Consider the following 24,962-nt stretch of genomic DNA (forward strand, 5'->3'; position numbering starts at 1 on the left):
TCCTGGATTTACGCTGTACCACATAGTACTACCCAATCACAGCCACAATGGCCTTTCTCCATTGATTTCTATGGCGGCTCTCATCTTCCTCATTGAAAAGAACCAAGAAACTCCGTCCCCAGAAAACGATCATCCCTCTAAAGGTTCCTATCTCTGCAGCTGATATAGATTTGGAAGCTGCTCCCCGGATCTCGCGATATTGTAAAGAACTGGTTTGCCGGCTTGTGTGACAACGGGGGCGCTGAGAGGGGGGCGCTGAACGCGTCAGGATGGCGGTTGGCCTGTTTTCGGTTAAACACTTCTGGAGAGGAGAGACAAGTTCAGGGCTGCTTGGGGAAAATGGAGGCTGCTGAGGCCCCTGCTGTCCCCATTACCTCTGCGCAGTAATTCTCGCCCTCCTCCTCCTCCTCAGTACAGCTAGGCCTGGGCTGGGGGAGAGGGCACTGCAGGTGCGGCTGGTGTCAAGGAACCGCTTTCTGAGAGAAGAAACGGACTACAGTAAGCAACTCTGCCACCGTCTGCAATACAGAACTAACTCCCTCGTAGAGTCCTAGGTTCTCTCCCCGCCCCCCGAGCTTTCTCTTGCCCCCCTTTCCCCCCCCCTCCGGCTTCAAACAGGCTGAGTTCAGACGACACGCTAATCAACGGTTGTTTCCCATACGCTAATCAACGGTTGTTTCCCATTTTGTTCCTATTAACCTCCACCTCCCCCCGCGTTCATTAGCGTGTCGTCTGAACTGTCCTGCCTGCAGCTCTCTCTAACCACACAGGAGCAGCTCCAGGATAGAGCAATTAGGGCAGCTAATTGCCCCTCCCCTCTCCAAAAGAATAGGCACGACTCTGCCTGAGTTCCAAGGACGCGCTAATCAATGGTTGTTTCCTATTCTGTTCCTATTAACCCTAGGGGAAAGGAGGACAGGGCTCCTGTATCTTTAACAGTTGTATTGAAAAGAGAATTTCAGCAGGTGTTATTTGTATATATGGAGAACCTGGTGAAATTCCTTCTTCATCACAATAGTTAAAGCTGCAGGTGCCCTGCCCTCTTTTAAATCTGATCACTCTAGTATAGCTCCTGCAGCTTTAACTGTTGTGATGAAGAAGGAATTTCACCAGGTTCTCCATATATACAAATGACACCTGCTGAAATTCCCTTTTCTATGCAACTATTAAAGAAACAGGAGCCCTGTCCTCCTTTTCATATGGTCGCCCTACATTATCAGAACTTGAGCATGAGGATGAATAACTAGGATTTTTGAATCTTAGTCTTCCATTCTCTTACACATAATGTTCCTCAATGTCGAAATATTAATCTGCAAATTTTGATTGCATCATGGTATTGGACAAAATTGAGGTTTATATGTATTCCAAAGCAACTCTGGCTGCTAATAATGTTCTGTGATTGTAAAAGTATGCACCTTAGCATACCAGTGGTTTGGAATTACTGAAGCAAGGTAGTAAAAAAATCAACTGAGAGAGACTATGAGAAATTATGATTTAGCTTTCAATCTTAATTACCTGGGAGTAAATCCTGTGAAATGTTATTTACTTTCAAGTAGATCCATATGAGATTGTTCTGTTACAGGCTGTTTGGCTCTAAGGATATCTGGTTGACTACCTATTTGAATAAAAAAATCTGCACATTATTTTAAAAGCAAGCTGTGCAGTTAGTTTGTGCTTATGTTACAATATGATAATTGCCAGAGGAACTTGGGTCAACATCCTCAAAAACTAGAAAGAAGCTTGTGTTCCTGGCTTCACACAAATTTGCTTAATGCGTTAGAAAGTTTGACATTTGCTAATCAGTCGTCCAGAAGGATAATTAATCAGTTCAAATAATTGTGCATTATCTTATCCCTCAAATGTTTTCAAAGAAATGTTTAGGAAAGACTCAAGAACTGATGGAATGAGCGTGAAAATAAAATTTGGTTATCTTAAAAGATGCCATCTTAAATACTGAGGAAAAATGTCACATTTAATAAAGGCTCTACTGATTTTGGATTTGGGTCATGAAAGGACAAGATTATGCAATGTTAATGTGGGCAAGAATTACAGTGCAACAGTACTAAACCACAGTTCTTAGTAGTTTAAAAATGCAATACTATAAATGTTTACTTCCGTAGAAGTAAGCCCAATTGAGTTCATTGGGGATTACTTGCAAGTATAGAATTTCAGCCTAAAAATTTAAAGTATGATGAGTATTTGAGAACCTAAAATACCAAATTCCACGTTTTTCATTTTTGTAATATACCTGTCTTTATCTAATAAAGTAAAACGCTTTCAATTCTTTCTGAAACATTATTATTTGTAGATGTATAAGAAATTTTATATATCTTACTAGCTCTTGTAAATTGCAATATTGTCTTCATTTAGTAGTCTTTTTAGTTTGCCTAATTCTGTAATTCATTTGTTTTAGAAAGAAAATGAAACTTTTTTCAGAGTCACACAAAACAGTTTTTGTGGTAGATCACTGCCCTTATATGGCAGAATCCTGCAAACAGCATGTTGAGTTTGACATGTTAATAAAGAATCGGACGCAAGGAATCATACCACTTGCACCTATATCTAGATCACTATGGACTTGTTCAGTGGAATCTTCCATGGAATATTGTAGAATAATGTATGATATATTTCCTTTTAAAAAACTAGTAAGTAACTATTGATTATCTTTTTTAATTAAGGGGCTCTACACTAACTCTGTAATCATAAATATGTTTACTTTGTATTCAGTGAGATTTACTCTTTAGTAATTGTGTTTAGGATTTCAGCTTAACATTTCTTAAATTTTGCAATCACAGCCTTCGAGCAACCTACATGTTATTTTTCATTTTTGACAGTTCATTAGAAACATTTTTTCTGTTTCTTTTTGTGAGCCCAGAACAGTAGAAGCTCAAGAAAAAAATAGAAAATATAGACATTGGGAATGAGTCTGCAAGGGTATGGAAATAGGGCTGCCATTGTGGAGGATTGTTGAACTAAGGAGTCTACTCCATAGTCATTGGAATCCCCATTCAGATACTTGTGTTAGTAGAAACTGGCAACACTTTATTTTATTCTCTAAATTCATTGACTAGAAATGTGCTTTTTTAAAAGGTGTGATTCTTGGGATTTAGTACTACCTACAGTACACGTATAAAAACCCATTAGTTAAAACTTTAAATAACTACTAACACGCTATCCATAGTGCAATCCTAGACCCGTTATGTTCAATGGGGCCTACTCTGTAGAGAGTCTGTTTAAGAATGCAGCCTTAGAAATCATGTTACTCTTACTCATTTATTTTAAAATGTATATCCTGTTTTGTTTTATTAAATAAAACTCAGAGCTTACCCTCAAAATCATCAAAATTCATAAAATGTAATAATAGTTCAAATTGCTAAAATCAAGAGCAGAGTAAAACTATTCAGCATAAAAACATTAAGTTTTTTAAAGTTATCACTTAATTATAATAATTGGTATTTGTAGATACTTTGCAGCAATTTTATTACTGAATATTCTGAAGTATTTGAAAATATGGGAGCATTAGTTCTTGAGTGCCTATGGTCATAAACGTATAAATATAAATTAGTAATTTTGATTAATGGGACTACATATTGTTATATTTTTCAGTATATGCATGAGTGTTGAGAACATCAGCCTGTTTTGTTGATACAGTTGCATTAATTTAACTTGTGTTTATGGGCAGATCTTTTGAAGGAATGGCAGAGGTCTTTGGGCTCAATTTTTTATGAAATATAATCTGCACAATAAGACATTGGCTGTTCAGATAATGTACTGTTCAGCAGATCACCTGCTTACCCTGTCTTTGTATAACTGCATAATGGGGTTACAGTCCCTTAGAAGGATCTTGAAGGTTGAACACATGTTCAAATAATGTTCTTTTTTCCTAATCCCTTGAAAATAGTGTTTGAGCACAGTTGGTTATTAAGATTTTTAAAATGTGGTCTTAAACTATGTTTTGTAAACTTGCAGGTGAACTTCATTGTAAGTGATTCTGGAGCAAATGTCTTAAACTCTTGGAGCCAAGAAGATCAAAATTTGCAGGAGGTACAATTAAGTGCTTAGGATTTATAAAGCTGTTTTTAATTCATAATAGAGTGGAAAGAATATGAGGTTGGATCCAGGCTGAATTAGCTGAACTTGGATCCCATTGATATTAATGGGACAAATCAATCATAACTTCCTACCCATGGTTTCCTAATATTGTCAGAAAGTAAGACTTACTATTATGGTGCCATGGATTTTCAAGAAAAGATGTGCAAAAATGTGGGGGAGACACAGTACTCAAAATGTGGAAGGACTGACAGAAATGAAAGATATGAGTTACTTCTTTATCCTACTACTGTAAATCCCATCCCACCACAGGCGCTAGGAGTCCTGCTTCTTTCCCACTTCTTTACCCCTCACTCCCCTCATGGTAGAGGGGCTCATGAATAATGCAAATGTGGCTCATGCATAGTAAATTCCTCTCCGAAATTTCCACGTGGCACAGCCTACAACCTCCCTCGCACCCCACAATTGGCCATCTCCATCCCCCTCCCCATCGGCAGTGACAGCCTAACCATGCGGCTGTGCCTAAGGCCTACCTTCAAACCACACTGATTGGCCAAGCACAGCTGTCTGTCACCCGCTGGTGGAGGGGCTGCCCTGCCTGTTTGGCACAGAGGAAATTAATTGCTATTAAAGCTCAAGTTTTGAACTTTTTCAAACTTTCAGAATGTTCTGCATATCTACACTGCTCAAGCTTGGTCTACAAAAAAAAACTGAGCAAAATTGGTCTGACAGATCTCGAATAATAAGCTTTACACTACTATATTCTTATATAAGTTCCTGCATTTATTTTCTCTCTAAGTTGTGAATGATAGGTGGCAAAAAACCAGACCCATCTTCTGAATGTCCCAGCTTCTATTACTCAGATAGGTCTGTTCTTCCTGCTTATGTCAGATTATTACATTTACATCCCATCCTTCCTCTAAGGAGCTCAGGGTGAATGAATAAATTTTATTTACGGTCACAAGACCAGCAAAACAACACAACAATATAAGCACATATAATATTCCCAAACCAACAGAATAAAATCAGACTATGAATAAAATAATATATGGTAACAATTAATTAGTTAAAATATGTCCCACATATTTTAATAGATTAAAACATTGTCACAATCAGATGATATCATCCCACGCCAACAAGCAATTGCCGCAGCACAAAATTTAGCCACCTTGGAGGTTATTTGAGAGTTCTGATCAGCCAAAAGATAGTCTGTATAGCTCAGGGTGGTACGCATGGTTCTCCCCACCATCATTATACCCTCACAACAACCATGTAAGTTGGTTATTTTGACGGGTAGTGACTAACCAAAAATCCATGAGTTTTATGGCTGTGTGTGGATTTAACCTTGTCTCCCCTGTTTTAGTCCACCACTCTAATCCTTTGTTGATTCGTAGGGCTGTAGGCTAATAGAACAATTGCATTTGGGATAGGGGGTACTGGTGAGAGAGATTTGTTTTCCCTTGGAATATTAAGGCCTCATTTCTATTTCCTTCCTCTTTCAGTTGATTTGTTTGTTCTAATAACCATGCCAGCCAAGGTGTCTTTATGTTTATTTTTTTAGGCCTCATGCAGTTGAATTCAAATTAACTTGTAGGTGGCCTACAGTGTAACCATCTGGCATTCAGTGCAGGTGCCAGCCAGTTTTTGTACTTACATGTTTCATGCTGACCTATTTGGAAAAGGGGCATTTTTCATTTACAGTGTTAACACTGTATAAAAATACTTGGCTATGGAAATTCTGAGCTAACCTCATACTATGCCGTTGTGCTTGAAGTGTGATCCAAGATTGTCTCAGGTGGGGGAGGCAACAGTCCAGTTGGAACAGGTTCTGATGTTATCTTTGCTTGCCTCCCTCACTCTTATAAATTTATCAAGAGGTAAATGTTCTAGCATGTTTGTTGCCTCTGAAGTTGGCACATGAAGCACAAATAATTTTACAATATTTCCCATGAGATATGATGAGCTATACTCAGCATAAATTCCTTTATTTCAAAAATAACAATACTCTAGAAATAGCCATGTGTATAATTCTTGAGGAAATTATTGTCCTAGATACTTTAATATAGTAGAAAAACTCTGGGTCTGTCTTTTACCTGGAAATTCTTTTTCTTTGTGGAATAACTCATAAGAAACGTTTGTTTTTCTAATAGGATCTCTTTAAAACTGTAAAAACTAAGATTGCAACTTACCAACAAAGCATCTTCCTTTCTTAATCAGCTAATGGCAGCTTTAGCAGCTGTCGGACCTCCCAATCCTCGCGCAGACCCTGAATGCTGCAGTATACTTCATGGCTTAGTTGCAGCTGTTGAAGCACTTTGCAAAATTACTGAATACCAGCATGATGCCCGAACCTTACTAATGGAGAATGCTGACCGTGTTGGAAACAGAGGACGGATAATTTGTATTACTAATGCAAAGAGGTTTGTGGCACTTGCAATATTAATGTACCAATCATACAACTTGACAAAACACTCTGATTTGCCTGTGAGACCATGTACACTAGGGCTGGGTAATGTGTAACCTCAATGTTTTGGCCTACAACTCCCGTTAGCTGTATTTTATTTATTTATTTATTGCATTTCTATACCGCCCAATAGCTGAAGCTTTCTATGCTGTAGCTGGAATAGCCAGTGGTGATGGTTAATGAGAGTTGCAGGCCAAAACATCTGGAGAGCCACAAGTTGCCCACCACTCGAATAGGTTAGGGAAACGACACAGGAAAGCTAAATCATGTTCATAGTATGCCCATGGCCATTTGCATCGCTGCAGAGCTGGGTAGGGGTAGGTGGAAAGTGTGACAGGTAGCCTATTTCCATTGCAAACACAGAGTGATTGGGCACCTGCTGCCTGCTTCTCTCATATTTGTCTCCATAAGGTAGGGCAATGATAGGGAATCTCTTTTCTGTCAAAGGCTACATTCTTTTGGGGTAACTGGTTGGGAGCTGAAGCCAGCAGTAAGTGGCTCCCTCATTTCTCTTTCTGCCACCCTTCTACCCTTATCACTCATGCTCCCGTTTCATTCCTGCCCAGAAGGTTGCTGATCACTTGAATTCACAGGATGTGAATTGAGTATAGGCTGTCCACCTTACTCTGTGGTCTCAGATTATCTTTCCTCTTGAAGGTTAACATTTTACTTCTTTCCCAGTGCAGGTTTTCTCACCGTGACTCCATTTTTTTTTTAACCAAAAAAGGTTCCCAGAACAACTTACAAAGATCATTAATTAGACTGTGACTGGGTTTGGCTGACAAGATAACCAGTGGTGGGTTAAATAGTCAGTGGTTGGTTATTGTGTCTTCTGTCGGGACTTGTTCACACCACAATTCGGCCGAAATAACCAACGCAAATAACCAATGCTGTGCAGAGTTGATTGTATGAACAACCATTGGTTATTGTATCGTATGTTGGGCACTATTGACTATTTCATCGCATACAGTTGGTTATTTTCTGCAACTACAGAGTCCCCTGGCAAGAGCAGTGGCTGCCATTCTAGTCCAGATAGCAGAACTCGTCATGGCTGATGGGATACCAGTGGGAGGCCTGAGGGGGGGAGAGAGGACAGGGGATGTGTCAACCAAACACACTGTTGACTAATAGTCAACTTGACGCTGGCCGTAATCCACACAATGGTAGATTAAAATCGTCATGTGGGGAGTACTCCCTCGATAATCACCCATGGAGTTGACTATTAATCCACCATTAACTATTGTGTTGTACAAACACAGCTATACTCTGCCCTCAGGGTTCCTATCTAGCAGACACAACACAAAAGAAAAAAGGGTTGTGGAAGGAGAAGGAAAAATGCAGAGTGAGGCCTTAACTAGACCTAAGGTTTATCCCACGATCGTCCCTGCCTGCTCCCGGGATCCCCTGTGTGTCATTTACATGAACAGGGATGACCCCGGGACAACCCTGGGATAAACCTTAGGTCTAGCTAAGGCCTTAGGCACTAGGTTTTAGTTACATAGTTTTTATAAGTGTTCTTTCTGGCAAAGATAAGGCAAGCTAGTCCCCTACAGCTCCTACTTTTTGTGTGAGCTGCAGGGGCCATATGCTCAGGGGTAGAGCATATGCTTGCATAAAGAAAGTTTCCGGTTCAATCTCTGACATCTCCAGGTAGGGTTGGAAGCCTGGTGGATGGGTGTTGCTGTGATACTCTGGAAGGCAGGGGTAGAGGAGAGACGTAAAATTTCCAGAAATTTTGAAACCATGGGAAAGAGGGCAGTGGGGGTTTCAATAGAAACTTGGGGAAATATTTTAAAACATGGGATGCTTATATTTTGTTTAATGTACTTTACAAATCTAAAGTCACATTCTTACTTAGGGACATAGAATATAATATGTGTAAGTTAACTTGCTTAAGTCACAGTGGGTTATGGGATGTGCCAGTGGACGTTTTGAGTTTTCAAGCCATGACCCAGCTTGTAGTGTCTGAACCGAGGGACCATGGGTTATGCGAGGGTTAAACAACATTATTTAACTCTCGCATAGCCCACAGTCTGTGGGTTTGGACAACACAACAAGCCACATCTTGAATTTTGGGGGAGTAAAGGCTGGGTAATAATATATGAACACCTTGTCTTAAACATTTTATTCATTATTCTAAAAATTTTTTTTTCATAATTTTCAATTTTTCAATTTTGGGGGGAACAAAATAGAAGAGATCCTTTGTGGGGGGGAAAGTAGGTTGGCAGACAGTTTTTTTTCGGGATCTTCACATCGCTAGGCAGAGGGCCTATCAGTGGCCCTTGGACTTTTCATCAATGGTAGAAGACAGAATGTCCTAGGGCAACTGCAGAGAGATGCAAGCAACATATACCCTATTCTGCTTAGGCAAAAAAGCAAGGATTGTGGTTCTCTTTGTCCTTCCTGTGGAAGGAAGATGTAAAGACAGAGTATGTTCGTTTAATGTTGGGGTGCAGTGAAATCAAAGGCAAAGCCCTGTCGTCATTGTAGAATTAAGATGTTGACTTAAACTGTTAGCTACTTTATTCTTGTAAAAGAAAAAGAGAGGTGGGATATAAATGTTGTGATTTAGGATTTGTGTGGGTATTTCCACTCATTAACTCTGCTAATTTGATTCTCTAACTGCTCTCATGCGTGTCTTTCTGCTTCTAGTTTATATGCCACTAGCATTGCTTGAAGAATTCAATCATCTTGCATTCCAATAAAAATTAACTGGATTGGAACCTCTCACGCTAATATGTGATTTGGAATTCATTTATTCACTGAGTCTTGTACTTCCTGAAAGTTCCAACTAATATTTTAGCTCAAAAATTATTTTTAAAAGTATTTTGAAATGCATTAAAAATTGCAAATTACTATAGAAACTGGATGCAACACAAGTGAAAGTGACATGGACTGGAAATGGGCTGAAATTAGTCTGCACCAAGGAGCAGTCAATGGTACCTGTAAGGAGAGAAAGCGTCTGTTTAAATAGCAGTGTATTTTAAAAATCATCTTAATGAGTGAATGACTGTATTTTCTCATGTTATGTTGATTTCAATATATTTTTCTAAGATGAGGTCTTTTCCCCTCCTTTCCAGTGATAGCCATGTACGAATGCTCGAAGAGTTTGTCCAGGAAACGATACATGAGCATAACAAGTTAGCAGCTAATTCGGATCAGTAAGTGTGCAAGTCAGTAGCACTGTGACTATTTCCTTCTGTTTGAATGCAGCATTTTTATGAAAGCTGTATTTGCATGGTTGAAAATTGAATGTTCAAGGACCTTTTGATGGTGGGAGCTTTTTGTGTGAGCTGCAGGGGCCATATGCTCAGGGGTAGAGCATATGCTTGCATAAAGAAAGTTTCCGGTTCAATCTCTGACATCTCCAGGTAGGGTTGGAAGCGATTCTGCCCGTTTGTGTAGACTAAGGTAGATGATCCATTGATCTGACTCAGTATAAGGTAGCTTTCCTATCTTCATAGATGGGAGAAGGATGAGAGGCGCTTATTTGGAGTTTGCTTTTTCTGAAGCACTTAATTTCACATTTCATCTCATAGAATTAGAGTCCAACCTCTTACTCAGTGCAGGAATCCAGTTTAAAGCATACCTGACAGACAGTTGTCCAATCTATACTTGAATACCTCCAGTGACAGAGTCGAACACCTCTCTAGGCAATGGTCTGACTACTCTGAAATCTGCCTTCAGTTTTAAGCCTGTTATTTCATGTTCTACAGTCTTGGATGACAGAGAACATGTTGCAGCCCTCTTCTGGTGACAATCCTTTGGGTACTTGAAAAGTGCTATCATATACCCCCTCAGCCTTCTGTTCTCAAGGCTAAACATACCCAATTCCTTCAATCTTTTCATATTTAACATCTTTTCCCCATGTGTTGAGACCTACTACCATCTGGTTTTTCTTACTGAGGGAAAGTGGAACAAGCAGGTGTAAGAAAACTTGGAACATTCCTTGCAGTAAGAGATTCTTTAGATAGACTTCAATAATGTACTGATCAATAGCAGTAGTGTAATAGATACATCTGAAAGTAGTTGAGTGAATAAAAGAGATCTGATATTTGAGAATAATCTTTCTCTGTTAAAAGGCTGCATCAGGTTTGGGATTTGTCTACTAAAGTTCCTTCAGCTCATAAGACCATATTTTAAACTTTCAGTTTAAAAGTTAGAAATCTTAAGGTATACTGTAACATATAGCAAATGGAATTCCACCTGACCATGCAAGCATATGAAGAAATTGAAAATTGCACCTGTCTAACTTTATAATTCCAGAAATAGGCTGAAACTTTCTAGGATGCTACATCTTGTGCAGTTGATGATGCATTACTGCCTTTGTAACAGGATGTTTTGATTTCTTTAGTCTTATGCAGATCCAGAAATGTGAGCTGGTCCTAATTCACACTTACCCTGTTGGTGAGGAAAGCCTTGTGTCAGATCATCTTAAAAAAGAGGTAAGGCTGTTCATTTACGGAATAACCTTATGTTATCAAATTGTATTTTTAAAATGTTGTTTAAGCATTTATACCATACATGTGAGAGAAGTATTTATTACTAATAGGAGAATGAAGTTGTTGCAGTGAAGGAAGAGAAATCAGTTCTCGTCTTATGGAAAGCTGTTTATTAGACGACCCAGAATTACTAGATTGAATTCTGGCCTTTTGTGCTATCTATCAAAGAACCTTCTTGGGCTACAGAGTCTGGCTATCCTCTTCCCCTCTGACAATGTGAGCCCTGAATGAATTTCTGTGTGTGTGTGTGAGAGAGAGAGAGAGGGGAGGGATGATTGAGTCCTGGAAGAGGGTATAGTTACAGAGAGTATATCGCACAAAAGACTCATGCCACATTTTAAAAGGTTTGGATGTAAATATAATATTGTACATCTAATAAATAAGTTGTTGGCCTGGTTCAGAATTTTCAAGGCTAATCTAGTTTTTCTTGTGTTTTTATATGTTGCTATACTATAATCTGCTACTACTGAGTATTCTGTGTATGTGTATGTCTGTGTATTTGTCTTTTTTTAAAAAGCTCTCTCCTGTCTTAACCAGTGAAGTACATAGTGTTCGGGCTGGACGGCATCTGGCCACCAGACTGAACGTTTTAGTACAGCAGCATTTTGATCTGGCTTCAACCACTATAACTAACATTCCTATGAAGGTAAGGTTGTGTCAGCAGCTTTGTGCTGAAGTAGCTGCACCGTTTCTTTTAAATTTGTTTAATTGTTTTAATATTTATTTTAATGGAATTTTTTACATTTGTTTTTTTCTCTCCATATCACATTTTTTTCTGTTTTTTATTAGCCCACATTCAATGTCTGTGACCAGGTTAGTAAATTTTATGAAGGAGAAAAAGGATCACAGAACAAATGGCCATATTGGTTTTCAGTAATTCATTCAATTATGAACGTAGTATTTGTTTTCCTTTATTTTATGTAAATATAGCCTGGTTTGCTTCAAATTACTTTGTCTGTGATTCTTTTGTTTTTATACATGTGTTAGAAATTTCTGCCCCCTTGTGCATTTTAGTGGCATAGTGAGCCTTTCATTCCTCTGTGTCATTTTCATGCCCACCCAACATAAAGGTGTTTGTAACAAGTAGAAATCAATGGGGATAAAAAGTAAAAAAAAAAGCCATATTTTTCCAAGTGGTTTCGTGCTATTTACACAAGAGTAGGAAGAGAAAAGCAATTTTGATGAGATATTAAAATGTGGCCTTTTACCTGTAGAAACTTGACATTCTCCCTATTAATACATACAGTGCAATCCTATCCATGTTTACTCAGAAGAATATCCCACTGTGTTCAATGGAGCTTACTCTCTAGTAAGTGTGTTTAGGATTGCAGCCTTACCAGGGTGGTTTCCTTTTATTATTGGCCTTCATTGTTTCTGCAATGGCAATTAGATGTTCTAATTAGACTTAAATTTCAATTATATACTGTAATTGGGCACTTGTATGAAAGCACAGCATTTTTATTATTTGGTATTTGAAAAAAAAGAGAATGCACAAAAGGAAAAATGTTATAATAATTGTACTGCCTGGATTGTGTAAGCTAAAGCAGCAGTTAATTCTTTTTGTGATTGTTGTGCTCTGACCATTTTAATTAAATTTTAATAGACCATCACGTACAACTTTTTACGTTTGCAAATACCTTGTTTGCAACTTACTGACATGTGTGCTGCCGGTATGCTCTTTCTTCTTGCCTTTTGTTCTTTCTAGTAATAGTATATATGTTGGGTTCCCTGTGTATTATTCATTAAAAATTAAGCCCTATGGTATTTTTTCTTTCCTTTTGCTAATCTGCCTTACATGGTGTTTGCTAGTCTGCCTCAGCTGTTTAAAGATGCTGTTTCCCTTTGCTTTTTTACCCTTATGCATGCAGTTTGAACCACAGTAGCTGCTAGTCTTCAGCTGTGGAAGCCAGATAAGACTCTGTGTGGTTTCTCTTGTTAACCTGAAGTGAAAGAAGAAATTCCCATAAAATGAAAAATGACGGCACTTGCTGATGGTGGTGTTGTAATCATAATTACTATTGGTTGCTCAGAAAATGAAAGAGCTTCCCTTTTGGATAAGCTATCTCTGGATGGAAATGGGTGCAGTATCTGTATTGTATTGCATCCTTTTATAATTTTATGTATAGAAATTAGAGAGGGCAAGGCTTCATTTTAAAAAGTAATTTTATAGTGTACTGAAGGCCTCAAACATGTCTACTTACCTGGGAGTAAGCACTGTCGCACACAGTAGGACTTACTTCTGATTAAACATAGGATTGTGCTGCATATGATAATAAGCTACTACATCTTTAAGTAGGTCAGTGGGCAAACAAGTTTCCTCAGAATTCCAATTCATTAATGTCCTTAAGAGTCCCCCCCCCCTTTGGCAATTTTGTATTTTTTTTCATTTGGCAATTTTGTATCGAAAGGTGAACTATAGCATTGCCCATGTATTTTAAAAACAACAACTCCCAATTTCTTATAATGGTTTGTTTATACGTTTGTATTACAATGTTTTCTTTTAAAAGGAAGAACAGCATGCCAATACATCTGCCAATTATGATGTGGAGCTGCTTCATCACAAGGAAGCACATGTAGACTTCTTAAAAAGTGGTGAGTAGGGCAAATAACATAGAATTGTTGCTTCTGAGATGTAACAGGAAAATAGCTCATCTTAATTCTACAAATGTGGATTTTAAATTTATTTTGCATTTTTGGAAAACAAATTAGTTCATTTTTAACATTATTTTATCTTATTGGTGCAATAAAAACAGAATCTGTTGAGGACATCAGATGGCATTACCTTTTATTCGGGTAGTTGTTACACGTTGTTCTAGCACAGGAGTGTTGAACCTCAGCCCTGTGGGCCAAATCCTGCCCTCCTGGCGTCCCAATCCAGCTCTTTTCCAGATGGCCACAGCCTCTTTCCCAAATCAGCAGGTGTTTCTCACTTCATCCGCCCCAGCTGTTTGGATATTTTCCAGCTTTTGCACTGTACTTTTCTTGTATTCAAAACAGTTGAAATGCCTCTCTTATGGCTTAGTTACTGGCAGTAAGAGCTTTAAGCTTAAATATGCTGGGATTTTGGCCCTGCCCCTTTTGCCCTGCCCACCACTGGAATGCGGCTGCCAAGAACTTCTCCAAAATTGAATACAGCCCTCAGGCTGAAAGAGCTTCTACACTCCTCTTCTAGCAGGACATTAATTTTGTAACATTCTTCAATTGCCCTAGTTTATGGGACTAAATGGTACCTGATATATTAAACACACCAGGTTTTTAAAGCCAGAATTAAGCACTTAAGAGTGCAATCCTATGCATGTTTAGACAGAAAAAAGTCCCTCAACTCCCAGCATGCCTCAGCCAACTTGGGTGTCTCTGGCATCCTGGGAGTTCGAGGACTTTTTTTGTCTAAATACGTATAGGATTGCACCCTCAAGTTCCATTGATTTCAGTGGAAGGGAAGTAAGAATGTGTTTAATACTCTTTTTGAAGTAAATGGTACTTAAATATGCTTAATTTGGGACTGGATTTTTACCATAATGTTTAATACATCTGGCATTGTTAAACCAGGAGTAGGTAAAAAGGAAGATTGTGGTCCACAAGTTGATCACTGGTCAGTTTCCAGTGGATCCCCTAGCATTTGCTAGTTTACATACTTCAGCCCAAATAACAGAAATGAGCATAACTATTTTCATTTTTATAAGCTCAAACCTTTGCTCTTTTCACTTTAGTACCTCAGTCCCCAGCTATTGAACAGTAATTACTTCCACAGTAGTATAGTGATGTATGTTGGATGAAATGGTTCTGAATTACATGAGTGATTCAGAATTATTCAAACAATATGTTAAAATAGTAGACTATTGTTAATAAATCAGTGGAAGGCAGAAGCTTTTTACATCCAACATAATTGTTTGTGGGTTTTTTCTTGGAATCAGAGCAGGACATTTCTTGTATAGATCCCCTTATAAATTCAGAGGTAAAAGAAGAGACAACAGATTACATTAAGCATGTTATTGTGTACATAATTAGAGATGTGAATGTTGTACATTTTGGAAAAGGGATTTTAAAAAACAGATGGTGCAACTTAAAATTATTATTATTATTATTATTTATTTATATAGCACCATCGATGTACATGGTGCTGTACAGATAACACAGTAAATAGCAAGACCCTGCCGCATAGGCTTACAATCTAATAAAGTTGTAGTAAACAATAAGGAGGGAAAGAGAATGCAAACAGGCACAGGGAAGTGTAAACAGGCACCGGGAAGGGTGAAGCTAACAGTATAGAGTCAGAACAAACTCAAAGTTTAAAAGCTATAGGGAAAAGAAAAGTTTTTAGCTGTGTTTTAAAAGCTGTGAGTGAGGGAAATGTTTTATCTCCATGGTAAGGGAATGCTCCAAACACTTGGACATTGAAAATAGTCTATCTAAGAGCAAAGGACTTTAGTGAAAAGACAGCAACTGGGTTTGGACAACACGATAACCAACGATGGTTTAAATAGTCCACGGTTGGTTATTTAACCCACCGTGCATTATGGTGTTGTGTGGCAGGAGTTTTTAAACCAGTTTTTTAACCAATGGTTGGTTATTTGGCTGAAATTACCAACACAAATAAACTATTCTGTGCAGAGTTGGCTGTTTGAACCATCATTGGTAATCGTGTTGTGTGAAGGGCATCATTGGTTACTTCCTCGGCCACTGTTTGTTATTTCATCAGCCACAGAGTTGCAAGGCAAGAGTGGTCAAAGTGTTGGCTGCTGCTCTAGTCCAGCCAGCAGGATACATATTTTGAGTTGATTATTACCCCACCATTGACTGTCATGTTATCTGAACGCAATTAGCATGAAGAAAGCAGGACATTGACTTGTGGACCAATTTGAAAGGGAAAGAATTTCTTAAAATTGTATTTGTTCCTAAAAAATGTATGCATTAACTTGTTTTGTTAATAGACGTAGTAATTGATTGCAATATTCACCACTATTCTATTGATTTATATTTCTTTTTATGTGTTACTGAATTATGTACATTTGTCTCTAATGTTGTGTTACAGGTGATAATCATATGGGTGGTAGTAGTAAAGAGGGCACATTCAAAGAAACGGTAACTTTAAAATGGTGTACACCAAGAACGAACAGTGTTGGTAGGTGTGTTTTTTCCCCTCTCAATGGTGTCCATTCATTGCATAATGCTTATGATTGTGCTATTTCTTCTTTTCCCCCCTCCAGGATACTAGTATTTGTTGAACATTCAATGCAGACAGCCAGTAGACTTGTACAGCATGTACTTGTTTCAAACATGATTATGTTTCATGACTTTGAGCTCCTTCCATTTTGTATAGGAGCTCTAAATTGAAGCCAGATATTCTCTGAGAATTTTAAAATTATTTAAAATTATCAATATGTTGTGATTAATGTGAGTTGAATAGATAATGTAAATCTTTACCAGGATGCCTTCCTTTGTTAACTAGCCTTGCACTCTTGTTTTTTAAAGAATAATTTTAACATCATGTTTTATTCTTTTTATCTTTTGTTCATTTTGTTTCTTGCTGACCACTCAGTCTAGATGTGGAGGGGTATACAAATGTTATACATGAATAAATGATGTGCAAATTTACAGGAGACCAAAGATATAATGAATAGAGAGTTTTGTATACTGTCAGATCAATATGCATCATCTCCAAGTAATGGTGAACAGAAAGTAACAGTATAACACTTGGAAGCCATGTATATTGACTGAGGAACATGTGTAGTTCCCTGTTAGTGCACAAGTGGATGGCATTTTCTCCAGTTAGCATGAAATGATAGCCCACCGTGGTCTAGTTCGCACGACATGGCAGCCCAATGTAGATTACTTAACCCACAGTGAGACTGTGATGCGTGTGTCCACCATTTTGCATATCTAGCTCCCAAACAAACCATGGGTTATGCAAGGGTTATTTAACCCCTTGCATAAGCTACATTCACCAGGTTGGCATGACACAACAACCCCCGAGCAGGGGTTAGAAATACAAACTATCGTCTGTAGCTCATGAGTTAAATAACCTACGATGTGCAGTGTCATGTGAACCAGGTCTTCATGTGTATCCTCACTTTACAAAGCACCTAGCAAATTCTGCTGTTTTGGGGAAAAGAGGCCTGTATCTGGGAGGAGAATGGTTTTTTAGGTCTGGGTGGAGGGCAAAATAGCAGGTCTCTAGGACAATTCAGGCCATGTGCATCCCAAGTAAAACTACCTATGTGTCTTCTTGCAAACAACTTTCCGGTTAGCCACTGTGTTCTGATTGCCTTAATTCTTCTGTATTAACATTTGCACATTTCAGTTCTTGTCTTAGGGTGACAACCACAAAGCCACCACTATGATATATTTTATGGCGATTGCTAATCTTCCTGTTTAAGCCAGATAGAAGGAAAAATTAAGTATTCCGTACCTTTTTAAAGTTGTGAGACTGAAACCCCAATATTGTGTAAGCGGCTATGCCTATATTACTCTTTTGTTACCTTTGTTTAAGACAGTCACCAAAATGCCCCTGGCTATCTTGTTAACCTGGAGCTGCAATAGCCAGATACTAATACCAAAGAACCATTAACTCCCTCCACCATTTCTTCACATCATGAAGGAGAAAGAAAGGGAGTGAGTGGCGTAGAGGCTTATTTTCCCTCCCAGTGCGTGTCAGTTGCAAGATGCCTAATTTGCAGAATTGCCCTCACTAGGCATAGATTGTCATGATGCCTGAACCTGGCAAGTGTGGGTGCTGGAGTGGTTTACAAACCACCCTAAAACAAGCCATGGGGTTCAGGAAGGTTTGTGAACAACCCCCAGGCACCCTCCCTTGCTAGATTCGAATGTCATGACAGCCTGCACTCAGCAAGGGTAATTATGCTAATTAGGCAGCACGTGACCAGCATCCGCCACTGTGGCTTATTTTCTCTCCATGATTGTGTGAACCTGGTCATTGTCTAATTTCTTCTCTCAGTGGGCAGTTTTGCACAATCATTTTCAGCCATAGTGGTTTAAATAAGCCACTGTGGTTTGCAGTAGGTGCCGGATGCTTGCAGGTTGCCTGTTCTGTGAGCCAGTCCCCATTCATAGGTTGTTGCGTTGTCCAAACCTGGCAAGGGTGGGTTCTTGACATGGTTAACAAACAGTGCAGAACCCATGGGCTGTCTTAGGGTTGTGGCTGGCTCGTTAACCATGCCAACAACCCAGCTTCTCTAGATGCAGGCAACATGACAACCTACAAGCAGGAGTTGGTTTACAGAACAGGCTCCTGCGAGCGTTTGTGGGTTTTGCAAACAACGGTCGCTTATTTAAGCCACTGTGGGTGAAAATGATCATGTGAACCAGGTCACAGTCTGACACTTGAAAATCCGTTTCCCAAGTTCTGGTGAGCAATCCCAAAGCAAGAACGTGATTTGTTTTTATTTTAATTACTAAATCCTGAGAGGAGAGATAAAAAGAGCAACCCAAATCCCTGGATTTTAGAGAGAGAGAGAAGCATCTTTCCATCCAGAAATGCCCTTTTCACTTGCTGCTTGGAAGAGCAAACACTCCCCCTTTCCTTCTCTCTGTCTCACCTTCTTTCCAGAGAAGGAGCTCAACAGAGCTTCCCATCACTTCACAAGTCAGCAGCGACAGAGAGGTAAATCTTTGCATTAACTTATGTTTTTCTTCTAATTAGACCATACTCCAATCATTTTATTTTCTCCTGTTTCTCCAAATATTCAACCCCATCCTGAAATCCAAAACTCCTTGGCTTTGCGGTTCCCTTTGCCTCTCTTAAGCCTCCCCATTTACTTCCAAAACCTCTGCGCTTGCTCTCCCTCCCTCCAAAACACTCTCATAATCCCCCCAAAAGTCTGTTTCTCCATTCAACTTATCCCAGGCTCTAACTTCTTTCTCTCTATCTGTCTTCCCCCTTCTCCATAACCAGCTACATACACACACACACACACACACACACACACACACACACTGCTAAAAATCAAACTGTTCTCTAAGGTGCCACATTTCCATCACCCTTTTTTGCATGCACACCCACAAACATACACTTTTCTATGTTTCTCATTGCACCTACCTTTATTCCTGATTTTTAAATGCTTGTGATTTTTTTTAAAAAAAATTATCATTGTTAATGTATGATTCTAATCCCCCTGATGTGTGAGTTTAATTCATTTTAAATTCTTCTCTAATAAAACAAAGAATTGCTTTCAAGGACCTTGTCTGTGGTCTCTGGCTCTCTCAGCTTTGGGGGCATCAGGTTTTCTTGGAGTTCAGCACCAAAAGTTCCCTTGTGTGTATGCTTGGCTTACATGCGTGTAATATACATGTTCATGTAAATTAAAGCTTACTTTATAACAGCACAATTACAAATGTCTATGTGCAACTCTATTCAACTTGCATTAATACCAATATATGTATCAAGTTGATTTGCAGAGTGGTTGAAAACCTTTATTTCACTTTAAGAAGATTAACTTTTGTGTGGATTATGAAATCAATATGTGTATTCTGTCCTATAACCAAACTAAAGTCTCTCTCCACCCACCCCATTTTTTCTTCCCTAGAACTGCATTATTGCACTGGAGCATTCAGAATATCACCTGTAGATGTAAATAGTCGACCTTCTTCTTGCCTTACTAACTTCCTTCTTAATGGTAAAATATTTTTCTGACTCAACACAAATGTGAAAAAAGGAATGATTTTTAATTTTGAGGACTCAGGCTTGAACCAAGAGTCACATGGTCTGAGCCTGGGAACTTATCGAGTATATGTTCAAGCCTTGAAATCTACTTTAGATGCAAAAAGGAAGAGGGCTTGTACAATGACCCTTCTGCATTTGGTAGGCAATATGATCTTCCTGGATTGTCCAGGCCTGGTATGAATAATAGAGCAGGACCCTTGCTAGCTCAGCAGTGCGGTATTTTCTTTTTGCTACGCTTCAGTCTTCAGTTCAAACTACTGTCCTCAAAGATGCTGAGCTGGCCAGGTCTCTATATTTGGTAGGACACCCTCAGAGCCTTGAAAATGGAAAAATTTGATCTTATTTGCTCACTAATATGTCTGGGCAATCCAATTGCTGTTACTTGAAAGGACATTACATTTTATAGTGAAGTTATTTAATTTTTGAATAAGCTTTTAGAAAATCCAAGAACATTGATTAAATTGTCCATGTGCTTACTTAAACTCTTGACAGTTACTTAGACCCTTTTCAGGCAATGCACTAAGCCATAGTTAAGCATTCTGAGCTAACTGTGATGGCGTAGCATGTCATCTGAACAGTGTTTTTCCTAATCATGGTGGCTACATAACCACAGTTTAACTACGCTCTGCAAAAGAGTTAGCATCCCTAACTGTAGCTTCGTGTATCATCTGAGTAAGCCCTTAGATTCATGAAATGTAACTTCTCCCTGCAAAAACTTTGTTGTTCTACAGTATAAGTTTTGCTGTTATCAGAATGCTTTTGGAATGATTTCCATAAAGGTCTGACCATGGAAAACATCTTAGTGGAATTATTAGCTCTGTGTATAGGATTCCTACGCATGGGATTGTTCCAGAAAAAAATATGTTTTATCCAACTTGTAGTTCCACACGGATCCTTCTTAAAACATTCTAGTGGCTGCAGACCTTGACCTGGCTCACATGACGTGAGAGCCCACTGTGGCTTAATTTACCTGCGGTGGCTGTTGTATCATGCTGGATGTCCTGCTTGCCATCGCTTGCATTGTGCGAACCCAGGCAGCAAGGGTTGTTTGAGGGCTAATTGATGGTTGTCTAACCCTCAAACAATCTTTGCTGCCTTGGTTCATAAGGCAAGGCAAGCCGGGCACCCATGGGCACCACACATTTATCTGAGTACATGGGTAAATTAAGCCACGGTGGGCTGTCATGTGAACCAGAAAAGAATGTTGCTAGAAGCTCTGTTGTGTTAACTGTGGCCTTCATCCTAAGAAAAGGGCAACTAAGGTAGTGCATCTATTGGGACTGGTGATACTATTTTTCTTGACAAAAAGTGTTCTTTCTCCATACCTACCATCTCTTCCAGACAAATAACAAGCTGCTTTGAAATTTACTGTTATACACATTAAAAACCAGGATTTGCATGAAACCTATAGATTTTATTTTGAGCTTTATTGTGGAAAATGTTTTTTTTTTAAATTCTTGGTTTTATGTGGGTACTTAATATGTACTAGTAAAGAACTGTAGAGCATATTTTACATTAAGAGTCCTACATTTGATTAATAATAATCGTGAATAGGAGGGAGTGAATAAGTATCATGTAGAATTGTTAAGCTAGGTTACTAATAAAGCGTTTTCTCTTTCAATAGGTCGTTCTGTGCTGTTGGAACAACCACGGAAGTCTGGCTCTAAAGTAATTAGTCATATGCTTAGCAGTCACGGAGGAGAGATATTCCTGCATGTGTTAAGCAGCTCCCGATCCATTCTGGAAGATCCTCCTTCAATTAGTGAAGGATGTGGTGGTAGAGTCACAGACTACAGGATTACAGTAAGGTTCTCCTGTGTTTGGGTGTGGGGGTGTTTTAAGGCATGGTGACTGCTTAAATGCTTTTTGGACTAATATCACAAAGAGAAGTTTATAATAAAATGGTAGTTAAAAAGGAAACTAGGTACAGAGGTAAATTCAAGGAAAAGGGAAATTGATCAATTCCTTCCCTTGATGATTAATAGAACAGCCTGAAGTTTGAGGACAACCTTCTTAGTTTTCATTAATGCAAGTGAGTGGATTGTTTTGTTTTTAAACTGATTCAGGTCTATTGGTACCAATGACAGGTAGCTTATCTTTGATACTGGGCACATTTGATAATTTTAAAAACCATCCTGGGCAACACCACAAAATGGATGAGCTGTATATTAAAGCATATGTCTGCAGCCCCCTGCCATCATTTCCTAAGAATATCTCTGAGCCCCACATGGGAACCTGAGGTATTCATGGGGAAAGAAGGTAGGAGCAGCTAGAGATCTTCACTTTGCTTTGAAGCAATCTCAGGTACCAGTAAAAAAACTTTGATACTTAATAAAATAAGAAGGGGAGGGCCCCTTGGCGGACATCATGAAAAGCATCTGAGGGCACACCAAGATGCCACATTGCCTATCCCTTGTGGGCTTTGGAGTGGTTTCATTTAAAAGTAATTGGCCAGTCTTTTAGAAATGTAATAGATGAATGCTTCAAGGTTAAAAAATGTAACAGGCAAATGAACTTGCCCTGTTTGTAACAATTGTCAAATCATTCAAGCCAAAAGTCAAATCATACCTGTTGAACACTATGAAAACTATTAACCAGAATTTAATAATACTGAAGAAGATGTAGAAGATATCGAAGGTATGCTATAGTATAGAAGAAGGTATAGAAGGGATATTCTATTTGAGCTGTATCATGAAATTTTGTTTAGTAAATAATTTTATCTTATTTGGTTATTTAGGATTTTGGTGAATTTATGCGGGAAAACAGACTTACTCCTTTTCTAGAACCTAGATACAAAAGTGACGAAAGTCCCGAAATCCCTTTGGAACGAGCGAAAGACCAACTAGAGAAGCATACCCGCTACTGGCCCATGATTATCTCACAGACTACCATATTCAATATGCAAGCGGTAAGTGAGCTTGAATTGCGTTTATATCCCAGTCCTCAGTCATGTTGGAAACAGGTTAGTCTGATCTTAGTTGCACTTCCTTTCAGGTGAATTTGGGGAGCGGTATATAAATATTGTAAATTAATAAATAATACATCTTTGCTTGATAGTAATCTGTACAAGTGGGGCTTGCAACAGAATGTTGCAGTATTTACTCATAAGCTCTTAGGAACAAGCCAATTAACATTTCCCTCCCACCCACCGCGCCCCCTTAGTTTTACTTTTATTTTTCTCCAACACTCAACACTTGCTTCTGGAGTCCTTACTGTTGTTTTAGTTCTACCACTGTAAACGTGGGATTCCCCAAGTATGCTGCCATCACTTTCTTGATTCTCAATGGCCCCGTTTTGGTTCCACTTCTGTTGGAGCCAAAATGGGGCCACTGAGTTTGGTATTAGAGAAAGCAAATTTTTGTAAGTGTCTTAATGTATATAAAACAAATTTATGGCTTCCTAATCACAAAAATAAGAGCCTCGTGTGGCGCAGAGCGGTAAAGCAGCAGTTTCTGCAGCTGAAACTCTCCCCACGGCCTGAGTTCGATCCCAGCGGAAGCTGGTTTCAGGCAGCCGGCTCGGGTTGACTCAGCCTTCCATCCTCCCAAGGTCGGTAAAATGAGTACCCAGTTAGCTGGGGGAAAGGTAATAATGGCTGGGGAAGGCAACGGCAAACCACCCCGCTATAAGGCCTGCCAAGAAAACATCAGCGAAAGCTGGCGTCCCTCCAAGAGTCAGTAATGACTCAGTGCTTGCACGAGAGGTTCCTTTCCTTTCCTTTCAATCACAAAAAAAGTCTATTGTTCATTACTCCAATTAGAATTATGTCTTTGGGTACTGTTATTGGTATACATTAACATGGAAATCCTTTTAAATCAAATATAATGCGAGACCTTAGCAAAATGTAGCAGAGTTATGGACATTGGGCCCTAGTAGAATTAACTCATCATTACAAACAGGTAATATGTATTTCTCAGCCACTAAGTCCATTGAGAATATATTCTTCTTCTGTCCTGCAGGTAGTCCCATTAGCCAGTGTTATTGTGAAAGAAGCGTTGACAGATGAAGATGTGCTAAACTGTCAAAAAACAATATATAATTTAGTAGACATGGAAAGGAAAAATGATCCATTGCCAATATCAACAGTTGGAACGAGAGGAAAGGGTCCTAAAAGGTAAAGATGGTATTTTAGTATATTTAATACAAAAATATATTTCTAAATCAGAAGTTAACCCACTCTCTTCCTTTTTGGCTTATATTACTAAGAAAAGTAATGTAATCAAATACAGAATAATTTCCTTTTGGAACTTAAATTAGCATAGTAATTGCACTTCTTTACAGAGCTCCATCCACCTGCGAATGAACAAATGACTGTGATTATATGGTTTTAAATTAATGATTGTTGGTATTGTTTCTATTGAGTCTGTGACCGCATAATAAAAATCTAATCTAATCTAATCACCTGCGAATAGGCTGTTGAAATAGACCCAGAAGTTGTGAAGATACATTAGGAAACCTTTTTAATCTTTCATTAATTGGACCACTTGTGTACATAAGAATGAACTCATTTTTTGTTCCCTTGTATAGAGATGAACAGTACAGGATTATGTGGAATGAACTGGAGACCCTTGTTAGAGCACACATAGCCAACTCAGATAAACATCAGCGTGTCTTGGAGTGTCTTTTGGCTTGCAGAAGCAAACCTCCTGAAGAAGAGGAGCGCAAGAAACGAGGGAGGAAGAGAGAAGAAAAAGAGGATAAGTCAGAGAAAACAGGAAAAGACTATGAACCAGAAAAATCATGGCAGGAATCCGAAAGGTACATTTTCAGTATTGATAGAATGTCTATTTATATAAATGGCAGGATTGAAAGGCTAGTTTTCGCAACCTCTTCAAAAAGAGAGAAAGAAGGCTTGAGACTGGCCTGTTGCAAGGCAACTCTAGCCTGAAGTCTGAAATATGGAACAGCAGATCTCCAGAGAACTTTAACACCCAAATAATCTTCAAAGACCCTCTAATTGTCAGCTGAGTGGTTGCCCACACTGTATTTACCCCTCCCCCTTTACCTGGGTCTCATGCTAGCATCCATGATCAAGAGATGATTGAGGGATGTGTATTCTGTGGTTGCCTAAAAAGCGTACTACCTTAATTCCCAGCAATGTACATTTGTACGCATTAGGAACTGAAGGGCTAAACTTTTAAAAAAATGAAATTTGGCTTTGATCAAAACAGTACAACTGAAGTATTGATTCAGAGTAATAGATCTGTAGTAATTTACTGCCTGTAGTTTTAATTTGAATCTCTTACCAGTATAGCTTGATATGTAA

General features: G+C 38.8%; 1 protein-coding gene across 5 annotated transcripts in view; it reads left to right on the forward strand.

Annotated features, from left to right (window-relative positions):
* Positions 1–252: 252 nt before the first annotated feature.
* Positions 253–24,962, forward strand: part of INTS13 (integrator complex subunit 13) — a 28,384-nt gene continuing 3,674 nt past the window's right edge. Inside the window, exons 1-16 of one of the 5 annotated variants that reach the window (XM_063134249.1) lie at positions 253–498; positions 2,414–2,645; positions 3,970–4,044; positions 6,268–6,470; positions 9,595–9,675; positions 10,869–10,959; positions 11,534–11,662; positions 11,806–11,829; positions 13,524–13,608; positions 16,049–16,138; positions 18,584–18,637; positions 19,560–19,649; positions 21,321–21,499; positions 22,434–22,604; positions 23,656–23,810; positions 24,224–24,454. In XM_063134249.1, the coding sequence (XP_062990319.1) occupies positions 2,421–2,645; positions 3,970–4,044; positions 6,268–6,470; positions 9,595–9,675; positions 10,869–10,959; positions 11,534–11,662; positions 11,806–11,829; positions 13,524–13,608; positions 16,049–16,138; positions 18,584–18,637; positions 19,560–19,649; positions 21,321–21,499; positions 22,434–22,604; positions 23,656–23,810; positions 24,224–24,454 (1,883 nt within the window). In that variant the 5' untranslated portion in view covers positions 253–498; positions 2,414–2,420. The remainder of the gene's footprint in view (positions 499–2,413; positions 2,646–3,969; positions 4,045–6,267; positions 6,471–9,594; positions 9,676–10,868; positions 10,960–11,533; positions 11,663–11,805; positions 11,830–13,523; positions 13,609–16,048; positions 16,139–18,583; positions 18,638–19,559; positions 19,650–21,320; positions 21,500–22,433; positions 22,605–23,655; positions 23,811–24,223; positions 24,455–24,962) is intronic. The other 4 variants (XM_063134253.1, XM_063134250.1, XM_063134251.1 and 1 more) reach the window with 4 other exon arrangements.

The sequence above is a fragment of the Elgaria multicarinata genome, chromosome 9 (genome assembly GCF_023053635.1).
Source record: "Elgaria multicarinata webbii isolate HBS135686 ecotype San Diego chromosome 9, rElgMul1.1.pri, whole genome shotgun sequence".
In the NCBI taxonomy this organism is placed as follows: domain Eukaryota; kingdom Metazoa; phylum Chordata; class Lepidosauria; order Squamata; family Anguidae; genus Elgaria; species Elgaria multicarinata.